General features: G+C 37.0%; 11 protein-coding genes across 11 annotated transcripts; 5 read left to right on the forward strand and 6 right to left on the reverse strand.

Annotated features, from left to right (window-relative positions):
* Window positions 1-385: 385 nt before the first annotated feature.
* Window positions 386-2,432, forward strand: ist2 (anoctamin calcium-activated chloride channel OR Ca(2+)-activated phospholipid scramblase; the record flags this gene model as incomplete). Its single annotated transcript, XM_056179724.1, has 2 exons — window positions 386-907; window positions 957-2,432. 2 exons carry the CDS (start codon window positions 386-388, stop codon window positions 2,430-2,432), a joined length of 1,998 nt encoding a protein of 665 aa, XP_056035114.1.
* Window positions 2,433-2,717: 285 nt separating this feature from the next.
* mss116 (mitochondrial ATP-dependent RNA helicase Mss116) lies at window positions 2,718-4,304 on the reverse strand (the record flags this gene model as incomplete). The annotated part of the gene is made up of 1 exon (XM_056179725.1): window positions 2,718-4,304. One exon carries the CDS (start codon window positions 4,302-4,304, stop codon window positions 2,718-2,720), a length of 1,587 nt encoding a protein of 528 aa, XP_056036862.1.
* Window positions 4,305-4,911: 607 nt separating this feature from the next.
* On the forward strand, window positions 4,912-7,521 carry apl3 (AP-2 adaptor complex alpha subunit Alp3; the record flags this gene model as incomplete). Its single annotated transcript, XM_056179726.1, has 1 exon — window positions 4,912-7,521. The coding sequence occupies one exon, from the start codon at window positions 4,912-4,914 to the stop codon at window positions 7,519-7,521; it is 2,610 nt and encodes an 869-aa protein (XP_056036861.1).
* A 766-nt stretch (window positions 7,522-8,287) lies between these two features.
* drp1 (RINT1 family protein) lies at window positions 8,288-10,318 on the forward strand (the record flags this gene model as incomplete). The annotated part of the gene is made up of 1 exon (XM_056179727.1): window positions 8,288-10,318. One exon carries the CDS (start codon window positions 8,288-8,290, stop codon window positions 10,316-10,318), a length of 2,031 nt encoding a protein of 676 aa, XP_056036857.1.
* Window positions 10,319-10,345: 27 nt separating this feature from the next.
* pfa5 (vacuolar membrane palmitoyltransferase Pfa5) lies at window positions 10,346-11,538 on the reverse strand (the record flags this gene model as incomplete). The annotated part of the gene is made up of 6 exons (XM_056179728.1): window positions 10,346-10,682; window positions 10,729-10,890; window positions 10,938-11,094; window positions 11,146-11,241; window positions 11,304-11,354; window positions 11,406-11,538. The coding sequence occupies 6 exons, from the start codon at window positions 11,536-11,538 to the stop codon at window positions 10,346-10,348; spliced, it is 936 nt and encodes a 311-aa protein (XP_056036856.1).
* Window positions 11,539-12,051: 513 nt separating this feature from the next.
* pas4 (peroxisomal ubiquitin-protein ligase E3 involved in peroxisome organization and biogenesis) lies at window positions 12,052-13,042 on the reverse strand (the record flags this gene model as incomplete). Its single annotated transcript, XM_056179729.1, has 2 exons — window positions 12,052-12,950; window positions 13,006-13,042. 2 exons carry the CDS (start codon window positions 13,040-13,042, stop codon window positions 12,052-12,054), a joined length of 936 nt encoding a protein of 311 aa, XP_056036859.1.
* A 220-nt stretch (window positions 13,043-13,262) lies between these two features.
* aim22 (lipoate-protein ligase A) lies at window positions 13,263-14,360 on the forward strand (the record flags this gene model as incomplete). The annotated part of the gene is made up of 1 exon (XM_056179730.1): window positions 13,263-14,360. One exon carries the CDS (start codon window positions 13,263-13,265, stop codon window positions 14,358-14,360), a length of 1,098 nt encoding a protein of 365 aa, XP_056036858.1.
* On the reverse strand, window positions 14,357-15,556 carry SOMG_00938 (TatD-like protein; the record flags this gene model as incomplete). Its single annotated transcript, XM_056179731.1, has 5 exons — window positions 14,357-14,589; window positions 14,655-14,932; window positions 14,986-15,184; window positions 15,268-15,461; window positions 15,525-15,556. The coding sequence occupies 5 exons, from the start codon at window positions 15,554-15,556 to the stop codon at window positions 14,357-14,359; spliced, it is 936 nt and encodes a 311-aa protein (XP_056036864.1).
* A 275-nt stretch (window positions 15,557-15,831) lies between these two features.
* pgr1 (mitochondrial glutathione reductase Pgr1) lies at window positions 15,832-17,343 on the reverse strand (the record flags this gene model as incomplete). The annotated part of the gene is made up of 3 exons (XM_056179732.1): window positions 15,832-15,911; window positions 15,976-17,235; window positions 17,292-17,343. The coding sequence occupies 3 exons, from the start codon at window positions 17,341-17,343 to the stop codon at window positions 15,832-15,834; spliced, it is 1,392 nt and encodes a 463-aa protein (XP_056036863.1).
* A 401-nt stretch (window positions 17,344-17,744) lies between these two features.
* On the reverse strand, window positions 17,745-18,740 carry SOMG_00940 (protein tyrosine/serine/threonine phosphatase; the record flags this gene model as incomplete). The annotated part of the gene is made up of 1 exon (XM_056179733.1): window positions 17,745-18,740. The coding sequence occupies one exon, from the start codon at window positions 18,738-18,740 to the stop codon at window positions 17,745-17,747; it is 996 nt and encodes a 331-aa protein (XP_056036341.1).
* Window positions 18,741-19,095: 355 nt separating this feature from the next.
* Window positions 19,096-20,480, forward strand: SOMG_00941 (DNAJ/DUF1977, DNAJB12-like protein, Hsp70 co-chaperone; the record flags this gene model as incomplete). Its single annotated transcript, XM_056179734.1, has 4 exons — window positions 19,096-19,124; window positions 19,179-19,609; window positions 19,678-19,890; window positions 19,945-20,480. 4 exons carry the CDS (start codon window positions 19,096-19,098, stop codon window positions 20,478-20,480), a joined length of 1,209 nt encoding a protein of 402 aa, XP_056036342.1.
* Window positions 20,481-20,729: the final 249 nt, after the last annotated feature.

Raw genomic sequence — 20,729 nt, forward strand, 5'->3', positions numbered from 1 at the left:
AAAAGACAAAAAATTGGGTTACGGGGAATAATGCGCATATATTTTTTTGGGGGATTCGTTTATTGTGCGTTAAGGCGTATAATTATTGGGTATATGTTTGGTGTAATAGTGTTTACGAAATGGATTTATTATTATTTTTAGAATATTAGAGTATTCATAGGACCAATTCGAACCATTGATTCCTATTTAGGCGCATCACAAGGAGTAAAATACGATTAGATGTAAGGTAAAATTAATCAACATAAATTGTTATTACATTGTTAAATAAATTTTGATGCAAGGTTAATAAAGACTGTTGTTGAAAGTAAAGTAGCCAGACTTTACGTATTGAATTCTATTCAGCCATTACCTACCATTCACTGACGAACCCAAGCTGCCAGTGAATATGGAAAAGCTCGATGAAAATAGGATTTCTACAGAAATTGTGAACTCTCCGGATTTAGTTGTAGAAATCAACACCAAAAATCAGGAAAGTGAGAAGACAGTTCGTGCTGTAATTCGTGAATTGCTAAAAGCTGGGTTTGAAGTTGCTGTTCGAGCAGGCACAGAATCCAGCCTATTTTTATTGGTTAAAGCTCCTGCGGAATTAGTCCTTCAATTAATTAACAAAGATCGCACTTGTTCATTCCTCTATGGATCGTTGAACGATGTGGAAAATGTCCGAATTTACGACATTGCATTGGTGGATTCAAGCGACCGTATTCGAATTCTTTATGAATACATAACTGGTATCAAGAAAGAAAAGTGCCTTGGAATTGTTCCCAGTGAAGAGCCGTACAAAAATTTAGTAGATATTTACCCTCTTCACAACTCCAATGTGGACCAGAAATGGATGAGCTCATGGAGGTTTAAGTCATTCTTGAAAATCCAAGATTTGGATAAAATCAAATCTGAGTATGGCTCTCAGGTAAGTTGTTATGGTTGCGTCGGCAAATAATATAGCTGATGATTGTTAGATTGCTCTTCATTTTGCATTCCAAGATACTTTTAGAAACATGCTTGGTATATTAGCAGTCTGGGGAATTTTGGGTCATTATCTCTTTCAACAATACTCCGTTGTTTATTCCATTGGAATGTCTATATGGGGTATTTGTTTCATTCAGCTTTGGAAGTATAAAGAAAGCCAGCTGTCTAGGCGTTGGTCTACGAATTATAGTGAGTATTATGAAAAGAGTAGAGAAGAGTTCCATCCTTCTACGGTACAAGTTAATAATACCTCTGGTACTTTACAATCAAGTTATCCTCATTGGAAAATGGTCCTCCGAAGTTTAATTACAACAGCACCTCTTTTTATCGTTTCAGGTATAATTCTGTTTATTTTGATATCAATTGCTTTTAGTTTCGATGTGACGCTTACTGAGGTTTATTCGGGCCCGTTCAAGCCAGTGGTCGGTCTTCTTCCAGCATTAATCTTTCAAATCCTCACCCTTCCTTTTAATATATTCTATACAGTGGTTGCTGAAAAGCTTACAGCATGGGAAAATCAGAGAACGAAAAACAAGTATCAGTCTTCATTGGGTTCGAAGATCTTTTTACAACACTTTATGCTTTCCTACACAGCTCTTATTTTAATATCATACGTTTATGGACCGTTTGGCGAACACCTCATTTCAAACGTCTTGCAGAATAAAGCTGCCAATATGACAATGCAACTTTCTTATATAACGGACTCTAAGTTTAAGTTGAATCCATTAAGACTTCGCAATCAGTATTTTTATTTTTTGACAAATGCCCAGGTTATTAATTATTTTACAACTCTCGCAGTTCCTCAAATCATTTCTTATTTGAAAAGCTTTGTGAAATCGAAATTCAGTGCACAGCGCTTGTCAATTCACGACAATGATGCTGAGGCTAAATCTTTGAACTCTATTCGAAAACAATCCGAGCTTTCTAAATATGACGAATACAATGACTATAAAGACTTGGTGTTAATTTTTGGTTATCTTGTTATGTTTTCTCCTATTTATCCTTTAGCTCCCCTTATTATGTATGTCAATAGCTACCTGATGGTTCGCTCTTCAGTATACAAGCTATGTAAGTTGTCAAAACGACCCGTTGCCGCCCGTATCGAATCCATTAAAGATTGGAACCAACGCCTTACTTTTATAAGTTGGATGGGTAGTATTACCATGCCTTCGATTAGCTACTTGTATTCGCCTTTGAAGAGTCTTACAAAACAGAAGTTATACTATTCTTTATTGGTAGGTTTCTTCTCTGAGCATTTATGGTTTTTACTTCGCCATACAATATCATCGCTTTGCCCAATTGAAGAAACACCATCGCTCCTCCTACAAGAGCGTGAACAATTATTACACGGGAGGATTGAGGAGATCATGCATAGCGTTGGACATCTACAAAAAACGAACCCTTTTGAAGAGAGTTCTGAAGTATTGGCACTCTATCGCTCAGCAGAATTCAAGAAAACTATTTAGGAGTTCCCTTCTTGTTCTTTTTTTGTTTTTGTTTTTCTGTAGTTAATATGAATTTATTATATCATCTAATTAGACCAAAATAGGTTATGCAAAGCATTCCATGAAACATTGTCCTGGATAAAACTCATGAAGGATGGGGTATGTAAATTATAATGATAGGAAAATTACTCCAATAATGCATAATAATGTGCAAAAATTAAAAGAAAGATCAGAAAACAACAGATTAGATCCAAAAATAAAATCACTGATAACCACATAGTTACAGCTTTTACTTTAAATTAAAAATCAAAAACGCCTATATGATTTTTGTCCTTTTCCTTGAAAAGATCGCGTAGAAGAAGTCCGACGGGGACCACGGTTGCCCATAGAAGACGACTTTCTCATGATATTCTTCACATATGGACTAGACATCAATTCTGATTTTGCAAGGGGTTCGTCTTCAAGGCCAAATAATTTCAATGCTAACTCAGTTGGATCACCATTTTTTGAACGATTCTCAAAAATGTAAGATTTTGCAGAGTACAAAGGCTTCAATATATCCGTACGCATATCAACAGGTAAATAGCTCATATCCTTGTCAAATTCGGTTCTTTCTTCATCAGATAATTTATTCACTGAGTGATTTTGAATGGGCAACTTGGAAAGATTTCTTAAGAAAACTTGCTCCTGTTTAGGAACCACTAGGTAAGCCTCACCGCTCTTTCCGGCTCTTCCTGTACGGCCGATGCGATGGATATAATCATCAAGACTTGAAGGACTAAAGATTTGCACTACTTGAGAAACATTGGGAAAGTCCATTCCACGGGCAACTACATCGGTAGCAAACAAAACTCCTTTCGGGGCTCTACGGAACTTATCAGTGACACGACGTCGATCGGTCGTGCTAAGTCGGGAGTGTAGTCCAAAGCATGGGATATTTAAATGACTCCGGAAAAGATCGGCAACGAAATCAACCATTCCAATAGTGGGAAGAAACACAATGATTCGGGGAGATGGCTGTTTAGATAGCTCTCGTAACAAAGACAGAGAGTCATGAAATAAGGAATCAAATTCTGTCTGAACTACAAATTGAGGTACACGTTCGTGTGTAGGAGGCTCATTAGGATCCAAACAGTTTACTATTTTCATCTTATCCCCAAGGATAACCTCAAAAACATCTGACACTTTGGGCGGCATGGTGGCACTAAAACAAAGTCTTCTAGTAAAAGGACTTGCAACATCGCGATGGATATCTTTAATAGTATCAGCAAACCCCATATCCATTAACCTGTCAGCTTCATCTAGAACAAAAGAGTTGGCAGTTATCGAGTTTCTCACGACAGGGTTTGAGAGATGATCATTCATACGGCCAGGGGTTGCAATTAAGATATTGGCAAGACCTTTTTGAATTGTCCTCTGTTCCATAATCTTCGAGTTGCCGCCAATACAGAAACCAGTTTTGATATTGGTACCTGGTGTGAGCTTTCTAGCCTCCTCATAAATCTGTATAGCTAATTCACGCGTGGGACTAAGAATAACAGAATGAATTTTTTTGGAATGCAAAGACGGTTTTCCTTTTAGCATGTCCTTTATTGCAACCAAGAGGAACGCTAAAGTTTTACCAGTTCCTGTTTTCGCCTGTACGACTGCGTTTTCTTGGTTCGAAAGCACTTCTTGAATAACGCGTCCTTGAACCGAAGTGGCCTTCAAAAATCCATTATCCGCTAAGTTTTTTTTTACAGGATCAGCAATCCCTTTACTTTCAGAAAACAGTACTTCACTAGGTGGTACGGTGGATGCCTCTTGGCTAAGTGAAACCGTTCGGTGGAATGAACGAAGCTGTAAAGGACATCTTGATAAAGCGCTCGCGTACCTGAGCGAAAGTTTTATCATTTCAATACCAAAAACCCAAGAATTGTATGAGTAATGGATCAAATAGAAATTTTTTTCTGGTAAGCAAAAATGAAGTTGGATTTTAACGGTGAATAAGTACTAGGGCTAGCTTAGTGTATTGGGTTGGCTCTCGTTGGTAAATAATGCTCCGCGACATTCCTCTTCGTGTATTTCTTCAAAATACTTGATATTTTTAATTAAAAAGAAAAAAAAAAGAAAAAAAAATATTACTTCTATACTAAAAGCTTTTTTGAATACTATAAAACTTAAAACTGAAGCTTCATATTGCCAACTTCGTACTTCAGAGCGGTTGAGTTCTAGCTACAACGATTTGGTTTTCTTCGACGATCATTCATTCTCGTAATATTTGCAATCAAATACAAAAATTTTTAAAGCTGTCGTGTTCCAATAAGTCTAAGCAAAACTCATTCAGCAAGGTTCAAGACGGCATTGGAAGAAAGTGAGTGTAAGTCAAAACTCGAGCGTGAAGGAAAAACTATGGAATATCCAGGATCGCAAATATTGAGATTTACATATATAAATTGTACTTGAGTTAATATTTGCAACGAAAAAGGGCTGAAAACGGATTAGTTACCAGATTTCAGAAATGGTTGTTAATAATCAAATGAAAGGGCTAAAAACCTTTATTTCAGATTTAAGAAATTTGAAGGATAAAGACGAAGAAAAACGAATAAATATCGAATTGGCAAAGATACGAGCTAAATTTCAAAGTTCGACACTTTCTGCATACGATCGAAAAAAGTATGTCAGTAAACTCTTGTATATATACATGTTGGGATATCCAATATCTTTCGGTCATTTGGAAGCTGTCAAGCTTCTTACTGCTACAAAGTATAGCGAAAAACAAATTGGATATCTGGCCGTTGCATTGCTCCTAAACGAAAATCATGATTTAATAAGGTTGGTCATCAATAGCATCAAGAAGGATTTATTGAGCTTAGATCCATTTAATAACGCTTTAGCATTACACGCTGTTGCCAACTTCGGGGGTCGTGAAATGTGTGAGACAGTGTATCCAGAGATACAGCAGTTGCTCATGTCTGCCGCAACTGAAAACATTGTACGTCAAAAAGCAGCTCTCTCTCTGCTTCATATATATAGAAAGTTTTCTGATATAATGGATACGGACTTGCTAGAACCCATAATTATGCTCCTTGATGACGACGATATAAATGTTTCGCTTGCCGTATCAAACTTTGTGTTCTTAATTGTCTGTAGAGAACCATCTCTACACAGACTTGTTTGTAAAAAAGCTATTCATAAATTGAAATTAATTGTTTCTGGAAGAGGATATTCATCGGGCTATGTTTACTACTCTGTTCCATGCCCTTGGTTACAAGTAAATCTTTGCCGCATATTGCTAATTTGCCATGAAGAGGTGACTGATGAAAGTACAAAGAGGAGTCTCATTAATGTTTTAGGCCGAATGTTGAATATTTTTGAAGATCTTAAAGACACTCCGCATCTTAATGTCATAAACGCTATCCTATTTGACGCGATAAAACTTGCATTCGCAATCGACGATACTGGTTCACTTTATCAAAAATGCATGAAATGCCTTGGTGATATGATTTCCGACAAAGAGCCTAATGTACGATATCTAGCTTTTGATACAACAGCTTATTTGATTTCATGTGGGCATAATTTACCTTCTCTCAAAATACACAGAGATATCATATTATCGTCTCTCCGCTTTAAAGATGTCTCTCTTCGTAAAAAAAGTTTAGAACTTCTGTATATGATGTGTGACGCAGAGAATTTCAAATCTATGGTTGATGAATTATTGGTATACTTACCCTACCTTGATTCTGTTTCTCAGGAGGATCTAATATCCAAAGTTGCATCCCTTACTGAGATTTACGCCAATGATTATAAGTGGTACGTGGATGTCAATCTACAGCTTTTTCGTGTTGCTGGGAAATCTGTGAACGATGATGTTTGGCATCAACTTGTTCGCGTTATTGTGAACAACGAAAGTATTCAGCAATATTCAGTCCGTAAGCTTTTTAAATTACTTCAATCGGATTCAACTCATGATAGTCTCACCAGAAGTGGTTGCTATGTATTGGGGGAATATGGTTATTTAATTGCGAATGAACCAGGAAGCAGTCCACTACAGCAGTTTATTACCGTGTACAAGAAGCTACATACATCATCTATTGGAACTAAAGTTCTTTTATTAACAGCTTTGTTAAAACTATCAAAATTACAGCCTGATCTACATAAGCGTGTTGCATCTGTTTTCAAACAATATTCTGTAAGTTTAAATACAGAGGTTCAGCAAAGGGCCTGTGAATATTTACAGCTATTAAGCCTTCCAAGAGAATTCTTGTCCATCGTTTGTGAAGAAGTTCCTGTTTTTACAATTCCCTCGAAAAAGAATCTGCCATCTATTAGTAACAAGTCAGATGTTTCTTTAAGTGATTCCCTAAATTCGACGAAGGAAATTGATGTTTCTTCTAGTCTTCCTGGATTTTACCGTCTATGCTGGAGAGACAAAGGTATATTGTATAGGGACTCTCAAGTCCAAGTGGGAGCCCTCATGGAATTTCGCGATTCAAAAGTATGTCTTTCACTGTACTTTGAAAACAGAAAAAATGAAACATTCACCTCATTTTCATCTACTTTACTTAGGACATTTCCCAATCTTAAAGTCGACGCATCTTTCACAGATACCATATTTTCTCCTGACAAACAATTACAGCAAAGGTTCTCAATTGACCGACTTGACGAGCTATTTGATCCACCTATTATTCGCGTATCATTTTTGGCTGGTGTAGTTAGATCAGTTAATTTATTGTTGCCTATTGTTTTATCCAAATTTTTACGGCCGACAGTATTTGATAGCTTTACATTCTTCCAAAGATGGGGACTAATTGGTGTGGAACGAGAAGCTCAGTTGGCCTTTGGCTTGAATGGTGTACATAGTAAACTTGATGAAAGACGATTGATGAGGATCATTATTGGTCTTCATTGGGGAATATGCTCAGGAATTGATACGAACCCTAGTAACATTGTTGGTGCCGGTATTCTCCAAGTGAGTGCCCAGAATATTGGTTGTTTACTTCGGCTCGAACCTAACTATCAGAACGATATGATCCGTCTATCCATTCGTTCGACGAATACGACTGTTGCAAACGTCCTTGCAACGAGCATGCAAGATATTCTAAAAAATTCATTTTATGCGGATTCATGAAAACCGAAATTTCACTCACTAATATTTATTTTATTCTAAAATACCGAAATTATGCTGAACTGTTGAAGCATAGAAGGTTATGTCTTTTAAGAGTTAAAACCAAACTTTGCAAGCCTGCGTATGATAAGGAATCTGTCTTTTGGCGTATATCAGAAAACACTTGTAGGTATCTTCTTTCACAGGTTCTATGGGTTCGCCAATCACAGATACTTTCACTGGTTTATTTATGATTAATTAACAAAAGCTTAATAATAACACCGGTTTACGTTTGTGAAAATAAAGATGTCACGCCTTTTAAGCTCGTATATTGAAGGGAAATAAAGGTTTTGCGCCTTTGTATACTTGATTATGACCTTGCTAAATGTATGGTTGTCAACAGTGTCCATAGATTCGATTCAGCGGAATTGGAAGCAGAAAAAAGAAAAGACTTCATTCTGAGACAGTCAAATCTTCCAATCTGAATATTCCAACCACAAAAAATCATTCTTTACTTCGTTTTTTCAAATTAATATCTTGTATTCCAAGTTATTATACTTAATAGTTTTCTATTTTTACCAAACTAAGAACGAGTCCAAATTTCTCGAATTGTCTTTTTCATGCTTTGTTTACAATTTGTAATATATATTACTTCAGTCCTATAATATCTGGTAATATTCTACATATCGTGACAATGACAATAATGCCAATGAAATACGTAGAAGATCAACATATAATACTCAAAGTGTGAAAAAGAAGGAATAGGAGTTAGGCATTTACTGTTATTAGCATGGTTTTAAGTCTTAACGACTTCATTGATTTACGGATTCGACAGCCTTATAAGAGAGATGAATTGACAAAATTTGTCCAAGACCTTGAGCAACTGCAGCTACCGGATCTCAACTCCTTACCTGAGATTACAGAAGAGGAAAAGCAAATAATACGAGAAGACTTTGAGTATAAAAAGGCAAGAATCGGATTAGACGATGCTTGGCTTGAAGCCTCAGAACCTGAAGAGCCAGTGCCGATTCTCCGGGATACGGTAGAAATTCTTTTGGAAGTTAAAAATTTTCTTAAAAAAGCAGAAAGTTATAGAGCAGATGATAAGATTCATGCTTTGGAGAAGGATTGGAATCGACTATCTATTAAAGAAGACCAGACTGGGATTACACCCGACTGCATTTTTAGCATGACAGAATTAGTGTTCAAAAAAGAGAAGGAGGAGGGTAATTTGAAGCTAAAAGAGATTATTCGAGAAAGGCTGAAACTCGATTTCAAATGGCCTTCTCTGGATGGTAAAGAATACCCACTAACGGTATACAAACGTTTTGCCGACTACCTTCGATCTATTAATGCTTTTTCAATTGGCGACTTTGGACATCCTTTATTCTTGGAAGTTTTTACCGAACCCTATGCAAATCAGTTTCGCTACCATTTTATGTCTAAAAGACAAACCAATTTAATCTCAAAACCAGAGTGGTTTTATGAATATCTCTTGAAAACTTTTCGCTCTTTAAGGGGCTTCTTCTTTAATCTCAAAAAATGCGAAGCTTTTCCATCCTGTTCTTTACTTACAGTCTTTATTCTCATGCTTAATGACCTTGTTAAGGAAAAACTTTCTCATACTGCAAAATTTGATGATTATTTAGTTCACTTAACTCACGAAACTCTTCATTATACGGTTCACTTGAAACAATATTTCGGCTCGAATCATGATTACTTGATAGATTTTCTGTTTTGTCAGCCTTCTATATATGAAAGGTGGCTTAACCTTGAAACTCAACAAATGAATGCAAAACTAAATGATATAAAGTCTTCCAAGGATGCTTGGGATATGGCACTTAATCAGGTTAATGACTACAATTTTACGGTTCCAACAAAGACTACTGTTCGTTTTCGAGACATGATGGAATCAACTTATGCTACGCTTCGGTTATTACCTTCTTTCAATTACAAAGTGAATTTCTTTGAAAAGGTTCAGTTGGAACCATTGCAACATTACGTGCAATGGCTTCATTCTTTCTATGAAGCACATGAAAGCTCCCAAAGCGAAGCATTACCTGGATCGTTACAGCCAACTCGTCAAAGTAAAACTACTGATGTAGAGCGTATGTGCAAATTGTACAGCAATTTCTATCATTTGAAAGAATGGATAGATGATTATGAAGATGAAGAAATATATATTGAGATTGGAAGTCAATATGGTTATAAAGAACATTCTTCGTTTTTCAACATAAAGAATAAAATTGATGCTTTGAAAACAGGATCCTTTCGACTCATCTTACGTGCAGCAATTCAAATGCTACAGCCTTTAATAAATGACTATGCTGACATCGATACGTGGAGAATAAAAGATCAACCACTAAATGTTGATTTCGCTACATCTTCAGTATCCTCAGAGATACTGAAAGTACAAAATGCATTACGAACACTTCTAAAAAGCTTAGAGAATATTCTATCCGGTGCTTCATTGCGTGAGGTCGTGTACCAGTTAGGAATAGTTGTTGAAAATTGGTTTGTTAAAATCATTATGTCTCATCAATTTAGTCTTCGTGGTGGTATACAGTTTGCAAGAGATATAATGCAAATATTGTTGGAATTTTCGTACTACCCCTTATTGACTTTCAAAAAATTGACATCGACAGTTGAACTGCTCTCATTAGATACGGGCAAAGAAATGAGTGTCAAGGATTTTATTATTGCGATTAAGGATGAAGATCACCAAATTGTTGATCAATTATTAAAAGAAAAAGGGATTGAGCTTCAATATGCAGAAGTGCTTGATGTTCTATATCGACGGGTAGAGGCATGGAAGGACTAGATAATTTCCATTGATTATTGCGATTTCTTAGGAAGAAGTAGCCTTTAAGCGCATTTTATGTAAAAAAGAAGGATTGTATTCATAATGCATACCATCGCCAGGTGAACGACGAAATGGCAAAAACCAGTCATACCAACGATCGCCCATTACAGATCTCCAATTCTTTGAATAACCCAAATCCCAAGGAAGATCGCCTGGATCGCTTTGTACATGAACACGAGTGGTCATTTGCTCGGGGAAAAACACGCTGAAGTGGTAAACCCTCGATTTCCAGTTTCTTCCCTCATGGCTATTCAAATTTAATAATAGAAAAACAGTTTGGCGAAATAATAAAGCACCCATGAAAAGAGCGCCGAAGCCAGAACTAATAATGTTAAAAAGACAAAAAGCAGGGATTTGTAGAAACATACGAAATTAGAACGAAGATCCAGGTTCCTGGAAGGCTTCGATATTCTCCTTTACGAGCATACATTATCGCAGTACTAACCAAAACAAAAAGGGATGCAATTGTTCCATAAAATAATAATTGATAAAAGAATTTGTGATTGCTGAAACAGATATCCTTTCCAACACTGGCATCACTGTTAGCTAAAAAGGCATCATTAAACAAGCAACATACAACCCACAGTAATGATCAAATTTCTTTACGCATTTCATGCTGACCCTGCTGTGATGAGATCTATCTGGCAACCAGCATTTACAGGTTCCGCAAATACGAGGAGCGCCATTTGGACCACATATAAAGATCGGCGCTGTGTTGTTGTAATAGTCCAAATCTTTAATTTGTTAGTAGGTTAAAAGACAAGTAGTCATGATGAAGTACTCACTAGTATCACCACAATAGGATGTGTTTGAGATTAGTACTCGAAAATAGCATAGATAGCTTATTGCGGCACTGCTAAAAAACAAAACCAGGAATGTAACTTTTCGGTTAATATACCGCTATAAAGGGAAACGACTGATCGTTGGAGTTCTTGTAACATACCTCCTGCTCCCATAGCCCTGTATCCATGTTTGATCTTAATATTGGAGTTTACTGAACACCATTATAGTTAGAATAATAATTTAAATATGCTCATTTCCATACCGCATATCAAGGCCACGTAAACCCATACTACATAGCCGGTCACCAGTAAAATCGCAAGTGGGTAAACAACGCCCAGAAACTTTTGGATTTTTGAAAATTTCAATTGTCTATCAAAGTCTGTTGGCGGCGGCATATAAGACTTGTTGTGTCAAATACAGCCGTTGACAAATTTAAGGGCTGTTGTCAAATTAAAATGATCAAACACGGAACTCAATAAAAAGGTCTCTACAGTAGTCGAAATTTCCTTCACTAGAATTAGAAAGAAAAAATAAAATGTTTTTTGTTGAAACTTATGTTTAAATGGTAAGTTCTCCTTTTTTAAACGGACTAGATATTCTTTAGCAGTTTTTACAATAATCTCCTAATTGTAATCCTACGATGATGCTCTTTAACAAAAAAAATAAATCTTATTGCCGTAGTTCGGTTTACTTGCTTGAGACAAAAGATGGAAATAATATATGCAACCAACCATCCAACTTTTAATGAAGTTGAAGTTCCTATACCCGAGCAGGCAAGTTCTTAGAACAGTTATAGGAGATTATACTTTCTTCTAAAATTACTGCGCTTATTTCGTTTGCTTTTTATTAGACGACTGACATACTCCAAATCAACTAGTACTTTGGCAATCCAACGAAGGTGTTATAATCTACCGAAGTAAGATTAGCTTCGAAGTGGAGGCAAAAGATCTACACAAGGGACATTCCGGCTTTGTTTTTGTCCAGTTGTATATACAATGCCAACAATATATATGGCCGCATTCAGTAACTGTAGGTCTATGCATCCATTCCATACACAAAGCACATTTTCTAGAAGGAGCAGGTATAAAAGAGAAGGCTTCAGAATTCTCTAGAGTTGCGGACTCTAATGACCAAGAGTCGTTGTCTGTTTCTGGTACAAGTAAATGCTTGCCTCGTTTTGTATTCTTCAAAATCGATATTGCCAGTCTTATGCAATTGTAAAATAGAAGTAGAAAAAACTTCTTATTTGTAAAGCTTCTTTCTGAGGTGCCTATTGAAATGTAACGAAGGCCGAGCAAAAGTTGAGATAATGTTCGACAATGATGCTTATTTATGAAAAACAAAAGGCGTATAATGGAATAAATACGCGACAGAGCTGGCATCCACCTTTTGAAAAAAAGATATATTTTGTTTACTAGTACATCCTTCATAGGCGAGTTGCCTGGATGATCATGATGTGAACTTTGCACGGAGTTTGTACGTCTGTAAGCTTTCTGTCCCCATTTCTTTGCAAGTAAAAATATTAATTGAAATACTGAATTCAAGAGGATTTCATAAGTCTTTAGCTTTGGCGATACCCGTTTTAGCCTGTCATTGGAATTCACCAACAATATTTTCGAAACCTCATTACCAAGAGAACCTCGTCCTAAACTCGATAATTGATAAAGCAAAGTTGCTAAAACATCGAAAGACTCTTGGGACACGACAGAATTCCAAAAAGGTCTTGGAAAAGTCAGGGTTTTAAATGCTGTTTCTATCTGACCTTTTAAGAATTGTGTACATAAATCGTCAATTTCATTTGAAAGTACTGTTTTTGTTAGTTTAGACTAGAGTGTATAAAACAAAATATAATTGGATTTTACCGATTTGAAGAGGACTAGCGGAACCGAACAACTCCATGAGTATGAAGTAGTAAATCAAAAGGAACAATAGAAGTCTTGGCTATAAAGAAATATTCTTCGAATTATCCGCCGCTGTACTAAACCAGAATTATTTTTATAAATTTTGATAAAATTGAAGAAAGACGCGAAAATCAAGACAAACCAACTCAGACGAGTTAAAGAAGATTAGTCCGCAAATATCCAAATAATCAAATATATTACGCTAATAGATATATTCAATGGATTTGAGGGCGCGTTTATTGTCTGAAACCTCGAAACAATGGTTTAAGCTATTACATGCTAAAGTGATCGTTAGTAGGTCAGTTGACCCGTACTTCAACTTGGCTCTCGAAGACTTTCTGTACTCTAACAGTAAATCTGCTAGATCTTTAGTTCTATACACAAACACCCCTAGTGTGATTATCGGAAGAAATCAAAACCCTTGGGTGGAAGCCAACGTGAGGAAATGCAGAAGCAATTTGATCAACATTATTCGCCGGAAATCTGGAGGTGGTACTGTGTTTCATGATCTAGGAAATGTGAATTATAGCCTTTTGGCGAACCGAAACGAATTTTCACATACAAAGGGAGCTGAACTGATACTTAAGGCTCTTCAAGAATTAAACATAGAAGCAGAGCTTAATCAGCGCCATGATATTGTTTTAAAGGAAACAAAACAAAAAATAAGTGGTTCCGCTTACAAGATCAGCAAAGGGAAAACTTACCATCATGGTACAATGCTTCTCGATTCGGATTTGGAGGGAATTAGCAGGTATTTAAAAAGCACAACGAAGGGAATTATTTCCAAAGGTGTTTCAAGTACCCGATCGGATGTTGCAAATGTAAAACTTGCTCGAGTAGATTTTCTAAAGGAAGCAATCATAAGCTTTTTACAATACGACAATGCTCGGCATTCCTCTGGAAGTAATCCCACCATTTCTTTAAATGATCAAGAAAGCAAAGACTCTTTTTTTGGAGAGAACATTATGTTTGTGGATTCAAATGATCTGGCTGGCGTGCCACATATCATGAAAACCATGCAGGAACTCAAATCATGGGATTGGACCTTTGGACAAACACCGTTCTTTAAGCAGTTCATAACTACAAATACTCTACCTATCGGGAATCATATGGTTGAACTTGATATATCTATACGGCATGGGAAAATTGAAAACTTCATTCTTACGAGCTCAAATAACCGACTTCAACAAGAAATAATGAATTATCCTTGGAAAGGGATGGCATATGAATTGGGCTTTATCAATTCTCTTATGATAAATAGCATTCCTAGTTCAGAAGCATTGGTTGTTCTCGATTGGATATCCAAAAATATTTAATCTAACAGCAAAGTACTATTCTCCCAGATTTTATCAGCTAAATCTTCGAGACTGATACCTTTTATCTTGGCTACAGCTTCTGCAACGATCACAGTATTGCATGGTTCGTTCCTACCCCTAACCATACACCCTTCTTTATATCTCTCTTTTTTACATGTATCAAAAAGGTTTTTGGAGTCCAAGAAAGCATGGCCAGCATGCGATGGGCGAATTTCACACCAAGGGGCATCTGGGAAATTCAGTTAGAATACTTTTTCATATTTATACAACAGTTATTTGAAATAAAAGACATACCCGTTTCTAACAACATCTTATCCAAAGGAATTGCTCTTACTACTTCAACATTTTCAGGTGTTTTTAAAGAGCAACCATTGACCCCAACATATAGATCGTGATCAACACATTGTTGCATCTCTTCAACTGTTCCGGTGAAGGAATGTACAACACCCTTTTTAGGTAGATTTGGTAAATATTTTTCAAGAATTTCAAAAAAGTCGTTGGCCGCATTTCTTGAATGTAAAAATAAAGGCAATTGTACCCTAACGGCAAGCTTCAATTGCTCTTCGAAATACCTTAAAATAGTTAGAAACAAAGTGAAGGCTAACTTAGCATGTAAATTACTCACTTTTTCTGTACATCTGCTGAAGCGTGATGAAGTCTGTCATAATCCAAACCAAATTCACCAAACGCAGCTACTTTTCCTGTTTTTTTTCCTTCATGAACTAAGGATTCTAACTGATTGAGATAGTCTTCAGGTCCTTCAGGATTGTTGTTAAAGCATTCCGCCTGACAAGGATGCACTCCAATCGTACAAGTAAAGGAATCTGCAAGTTAGCTTCTGGGTGAAAATTTGCGACTTTATTTATGCATAAAACTTTCAGTAATTTGGTTTTTGAGCTATTCATACCATATTGGGTTGCAAGTTTTAAAGCGTCTCTTGAATTGACGACATTGTCTCCAGTAATCATCATTTTTTGGACGCCCTTTGACACTGCACGAGAAATAACAGCGTCGAAATCATCTATATGGCGTTGCTTGTCATGATAAAAGCCTCGAAAGACAGGATCTGTCGCGTTATATCCAATATCGTAAAACCGAAGACTAATAAATAAATCAGTATTAGGCACGAATAAATTGTTTATTTTTAATTATGTAATAAATTACCTCCTTTGAATTGCCTGTTTAATCTGAGCCATGCTTATTCAAGGATTCAAGGATGATTTTTGTATTTTCTGAATTATAGGAAGTGAATCTGAAAGTAGTTATATAAGCACACAACTATTTCATTATAAAAGTGGATTTACTCCTTGTTTTCTTATAAATTGGCTCTTAAACGATTGCGGTAATGAAAAAAAAAAAAAAAAAAAAAAAATATTCAACAATAAGTTTTATAAATTTACTGTTTACGCTTTTAGAAAATTAAGCTCAAAAAAGAATCCACACAAAACTACACGAGGATTTTGAAATCTGCTTAAACTAAAGTAACCAATTCCTCAGCAGAAGTAGGATGAATTGCGACGCAGTTATCAAAGTCAGCTTTGGTAGCACCCACTAAAACATGTTAGCAACAACTATTCACATAAAAACAAAAAAAAAAGGAAATTAAATCACTTACTCTTTATAGCTACACCGAAACCTTGAAGAATTTCTGAAGAAAAGTCACCAACCATGTGCAAACCAACGACCTTTTGGAGAGGACCAGCACAGATAAGTTTGTATGTAGTAGGGACCTTATTCTCTTCATCGACCAAAGCGTAATTCAGACCTCTAAAAGTGGAATTGTAGACCTTAATCTCGTTTTCGCCATATTTATCAATAGCTTCCTGTTCAGTAAAACCAATAGTACCGGCCTCGGGATGAGCGAAAACAACAGAGGGGACATTAATATAATCCAAATGAGCGTCCTTAACCCCTCCAAAGAGACGGTCAGACAAACGACGACCTGCAGCAATGGCTACGGGAGTGAGCTCAATCTTGCCAACAACGTCACCCAAAGAGAGGACAGAAGGAACATTTGTGCGTTGGTATTCATCAGCAACAACGTGTCCACTAGGGAGAGTCTTAACGCCAGCCCGGTCAAGACGCAAACCCTCAGTCTTGGGGGTACGACCGACGGCCCAAAGGAGGCTGTCGACGTCTAAAGCGCTTTGTTCGCTATGAAGACGCAATTGAGAGGATGGGAGCTTTTCAATCTTGCTAAACTCGTCGGAGTTTTTATGTATATGAATACCGAGATGTTCAAAGTGCTTCATAATCCCATCGCTGACAATGGGGTCAAAGCGGCGCAAAAATTTGTCACGGCGAATAAACAAATGGGTTTCTGTACCTAGAGCGGCAAAAACACCAGCCAGTTCTATAGCAATGTATCCAGCACCGACAACGGCAACTTTCTTGGGTTGTTCTTCCAATTCGAAAAATCCATCACTGTCAATACCGTACTCGGCACCGGGTATATGAGAAGGCCAGATAGGTCGACCACCCACGGCGATGAGAATGTTTTTCGCAGAAAAGGTTTGAACGCCAGAGCCGTCCAACATATCCACGGCAACTTCCGTGGGTGAAATAAAGCTGGCATGACCAGAAATATATAAAACACCATCATTGTTGACATTACGCTCGTAGATTCCATTCAATCTTTTAATATAAGCATCTCGCTTTCTTTTAATAAGGCCCCAGTCGAAGCGACCGATGTTGCTTTCAGGAAATCCTTGTTGAGGAGCGGTTTTCATCTTGGCAACCAAATCGGCGATATTCCACATTATTTTTTTGGGGACACAGCCATAATTTACACAAGTACCACCTAAGCGACCAGAAGCTTCAACCAAGCCTACCTTGGCACCATATTTGGCTGCACGTCGAGCAGATGCAAGACCACCTATAAGAACAAGGCATTAGTCATTTGTAATCAATTTTGTATATTTATATACATACCGCTTCCACCGCCAATAACTAAATAATCAAATGCTTTTGTAGTAGGAGGCATGTATCTAGTGAATAAAAGTAGGAAAAGGTACCTTTCAATTTAGCACTACGCGTAGCCTTAAGTACAAGGGTAGGGTTACGATACGCCGTTTTAATTTTGCTACATTCGGCTACTTATTACAAACGATTAGTAAGAATTTTATAGAATGTAGTAAGAATAATGATTTATTAAAAATATAGCTTTTTCAAGATTTGAAGTCTTTGTGGCGAGTTCATCAATATACACAGGAAGAGTAGTAGGAAGAAATTAGGGAATTAATTGAATAAATGAGTGTATAAGTGTTTATCTGTAAACTTAAGATTGGAGCGTAAAGACCACTATGTATGTAATGAGATTCTTCTGAATGGAAAAAATGTGTTAAAAGAGCGACGATAGACACAAGAAAACCAGATTTCGTATGACTAAATGATTTTTCGAACAGCATCTACACGAGACTGCATAACACTGAGAGCAGGACAAACCCACTCTAGGCAACTACATTGCATTCCTTGCCATCGGTAGGAACCAATTTTCGAACTGCATTTGGGGCAGTCAAAACGACCCTCTAAATTTCCTTGTTCCAACTCGGGCTGCATCCAACGAATAGGCTCAAGAAAATAATGAGTACATCGAACATTTGCTGGTTTATTTTTTGGCTCATGAGGAATAATGTAGTCGGACGACGCAAGTATAAATCTGCATTTCTTACAGCGGATTTCAGTTTGCCCTGCACGAGCCCGAACCGATTCAGTATAATTTACATCTGATGGCACTCTTATGTTTAGGACAGCGAAATCACCATACTTATGGAAGAGCCAAAGTCGATATGGACGTTGCTGTTGAGTAAGCTCAAAACTGCATTCATATAATACTTGCAGTTGTTTAAAAAAACTTGGGTTTGGAGAAATATTTAAACGCTTGGTAGAAATATAGCTTAAAGCTTTCTCGGGATTCCAATCGTTTTTCTTCATTAAGTAAGCTGATACTAAAGTGACGGACCTAGATACCCCAGCGAAACAGTGTACAAGAACACCAGAATTGGAAGCAATGGCTTGGTCTATAAACTTAATCGTTTTCGAAATATGCTGCAAAATGTTTTGTGAACTTCCATCCTCCATAGGGATCCATAAGTGTTGATTGCTTGGTAAGTTCAATTTTGGATCTACGCTCATAGCACTTAAAACGTATTGTATGTTGTTCTTTTCCAGCAAATCCTTCCTGGATGCAGCCTTCCAACTGCTGATGTAGATATTTTCATCAATTTTGGAAATTTGGTCTAGAGAGTCTGCGTAGCCAACCTGGTTGATAGCTTTCTCAATGGACCCATCGTTTTGAAGAGAAGCTTCTGCTCCTTGAACTGAAGAATGTATCTCACTGAATAGAGGCTTCCATGTCTGTTCATCCTGGTGCACTGACATTTTGCTATAATATGGATATCCCCTCGAAAAAGCAAACGATAAATTAGAAAGAGTTTAGCGACGAAAACTCAAATAAATTAAAAATAAAAATATAATGCAATGCCCAAAATTCCAAATAAAAACCGTAAAAGTTCTCTTTTTCTTAACCTGTAGTTTTTAACATGAAGTTCTCTTAGGGATAGCTTGTTACTTGGCAAACAAGACGCAAGTGTTGGGATTGTTATCTGGTGGCTTTCGAAAATCAATCGATGTACGCTTCTCTCCTTTACATGCAAGCATTAAAAGAAGTGGCATTGTGCTTGGAATAAGAATTAAAACTCTAGTTTTTTAAAATATTTTTGTAAAGTATATTACAATGGAGGCAAGCAAAGAAGAAGCGCTTCGGTAAGGTTCTTTTCGCAAAGGTTCATTTTTGGGCGCTAATTGTTATCATTATAGCTGTATAAATCTCGCCAGAAAGTATTTGGATACAGGCAATTATCAAAAAGCATCCAAACTTGCTGATAAATCCGAACGAATTCTCCCTACATCAGAAGCAGAAGACTTCAGAAGATATATGGCTAAAGAGAGGACTACCAATAAGACGAAGCCTTCTGCCGCATCGACTGGAACTAGTAATGGCTCTTCAACTATGCGTGATAGAACCTCAAATGCACCGAAAAGCAATGATTTTTCTCAGGCATCATACACACGTGAACAGATTGAAATTGTTCGGAAAATAACAAAATTAAAGGAACATGAGTATTACGAAATATTAAATTTGACAAAGGACTGCAAAGATCTAGAGATAAAAAAGTCGTACCGGAAACTCGCATTGCAACTACATCCAGATAAGAATCACGCACCAAATGCTGATGAAGCTTTTAAAAGTATGTGGTGAACAATTTATTTATGCTTCTTTGTAAAATGAATTCAATTACGCTAACTCTTCACTTAGAGGTTTCCAAGGCGTTTCAGGTTCTTTCGGACCCGAACATGAGAGCGCACTACGATCGAACAGGAGCAGACCCAGAATCACGAGCTAGTACCTCTACTTCCTCATTTGCTCAACGGGCTGGTCCGGGTTTCCAGGGTTTTTCTGGCTATCCACAAGCACAGATGTCACCCGAAGATTTGTTCAATTCATTCTTTGGCGATCAGTTCTTTTCAGGTAAGTAACATGCGTACAATTAACTCTTCATTTGTAGCTGACATGTCTTTTTAGGAGGACCAAACACATTTTTCTTTGGCGGACCTGGAGTTCGTGTTCATCAATTTGGAGGTCGTCCTCGGAGATTCCGTAGGCAACAAGCCCAAGATACTAGTAGCAAGAGTACGCTTTACCAAATCCTCCCCATCCTCATAATTGTTATCTTTGCATTTTTGTCTAATTTTACTTCTTTTGACGATTCGTCCGTTCGTGCTGGATACTCCTTTGCGCCTACAGAAAAGTATTCTGCCCAGTACGTGTCTCCGAAATATAAGGTTCCGTACTATGTGAATCCAAAACAATACAAATCTCTGTCTTCTCGAGACTCTTATAGACTGGCTAATCAGATAGAGCAACAATACGCGGAGAAAATGCACGCTGAGTGCATTAAAGAAAGAGAGTACAAGGAGAATCAGATCCGGAAATCTTATGGTTGGTTCTTCCCTGATGAAGAAAAGTTAAGCAGGGCGAAAGAAATTTCTTTGCCTCATTGCGATGAGTTTTCTCGGCTCAGTTATCATAAATCATTTTCTAATTATTATTACTATTAAGTCTAACTCTCTGATCCGTTTACCTTTTCGTTCGTTATCCTTTCCCTCAATCTATGATTCACTTTTACTTAAGTACGAGAATGATTGTGGAATCCACAAAAATAGAAAACCGGATAGAAAAGTGGGGTTTCCTTTGGCACCCTTTCATATAGACTTCAAAATTGGCTGAAACTTTTTTGAGACATAGTCGTTCTCTTGTTGATAATTTTTCCCTTCTCAAAGAATGGAGCCTGAGATTATTCATTAATT

The sequence above is a fragment of the Schizosaccharomyces osmophilus genome, chromosome 1, assembly GCF_027921745.1.
Source record: "Schizosaccharomyces osmophilus chromosome 1, complete sequence".
Classification (NCBI taxonomy): domain Eukaryota; kingdom Fungi; phylum Ascomycota; class Schizosaccharomycetes; order Schizosaccharomycetales; family Schizosaccharomycetaceae; genus Schizosaccharomyces; species Schizosaccharomyces osmophilus.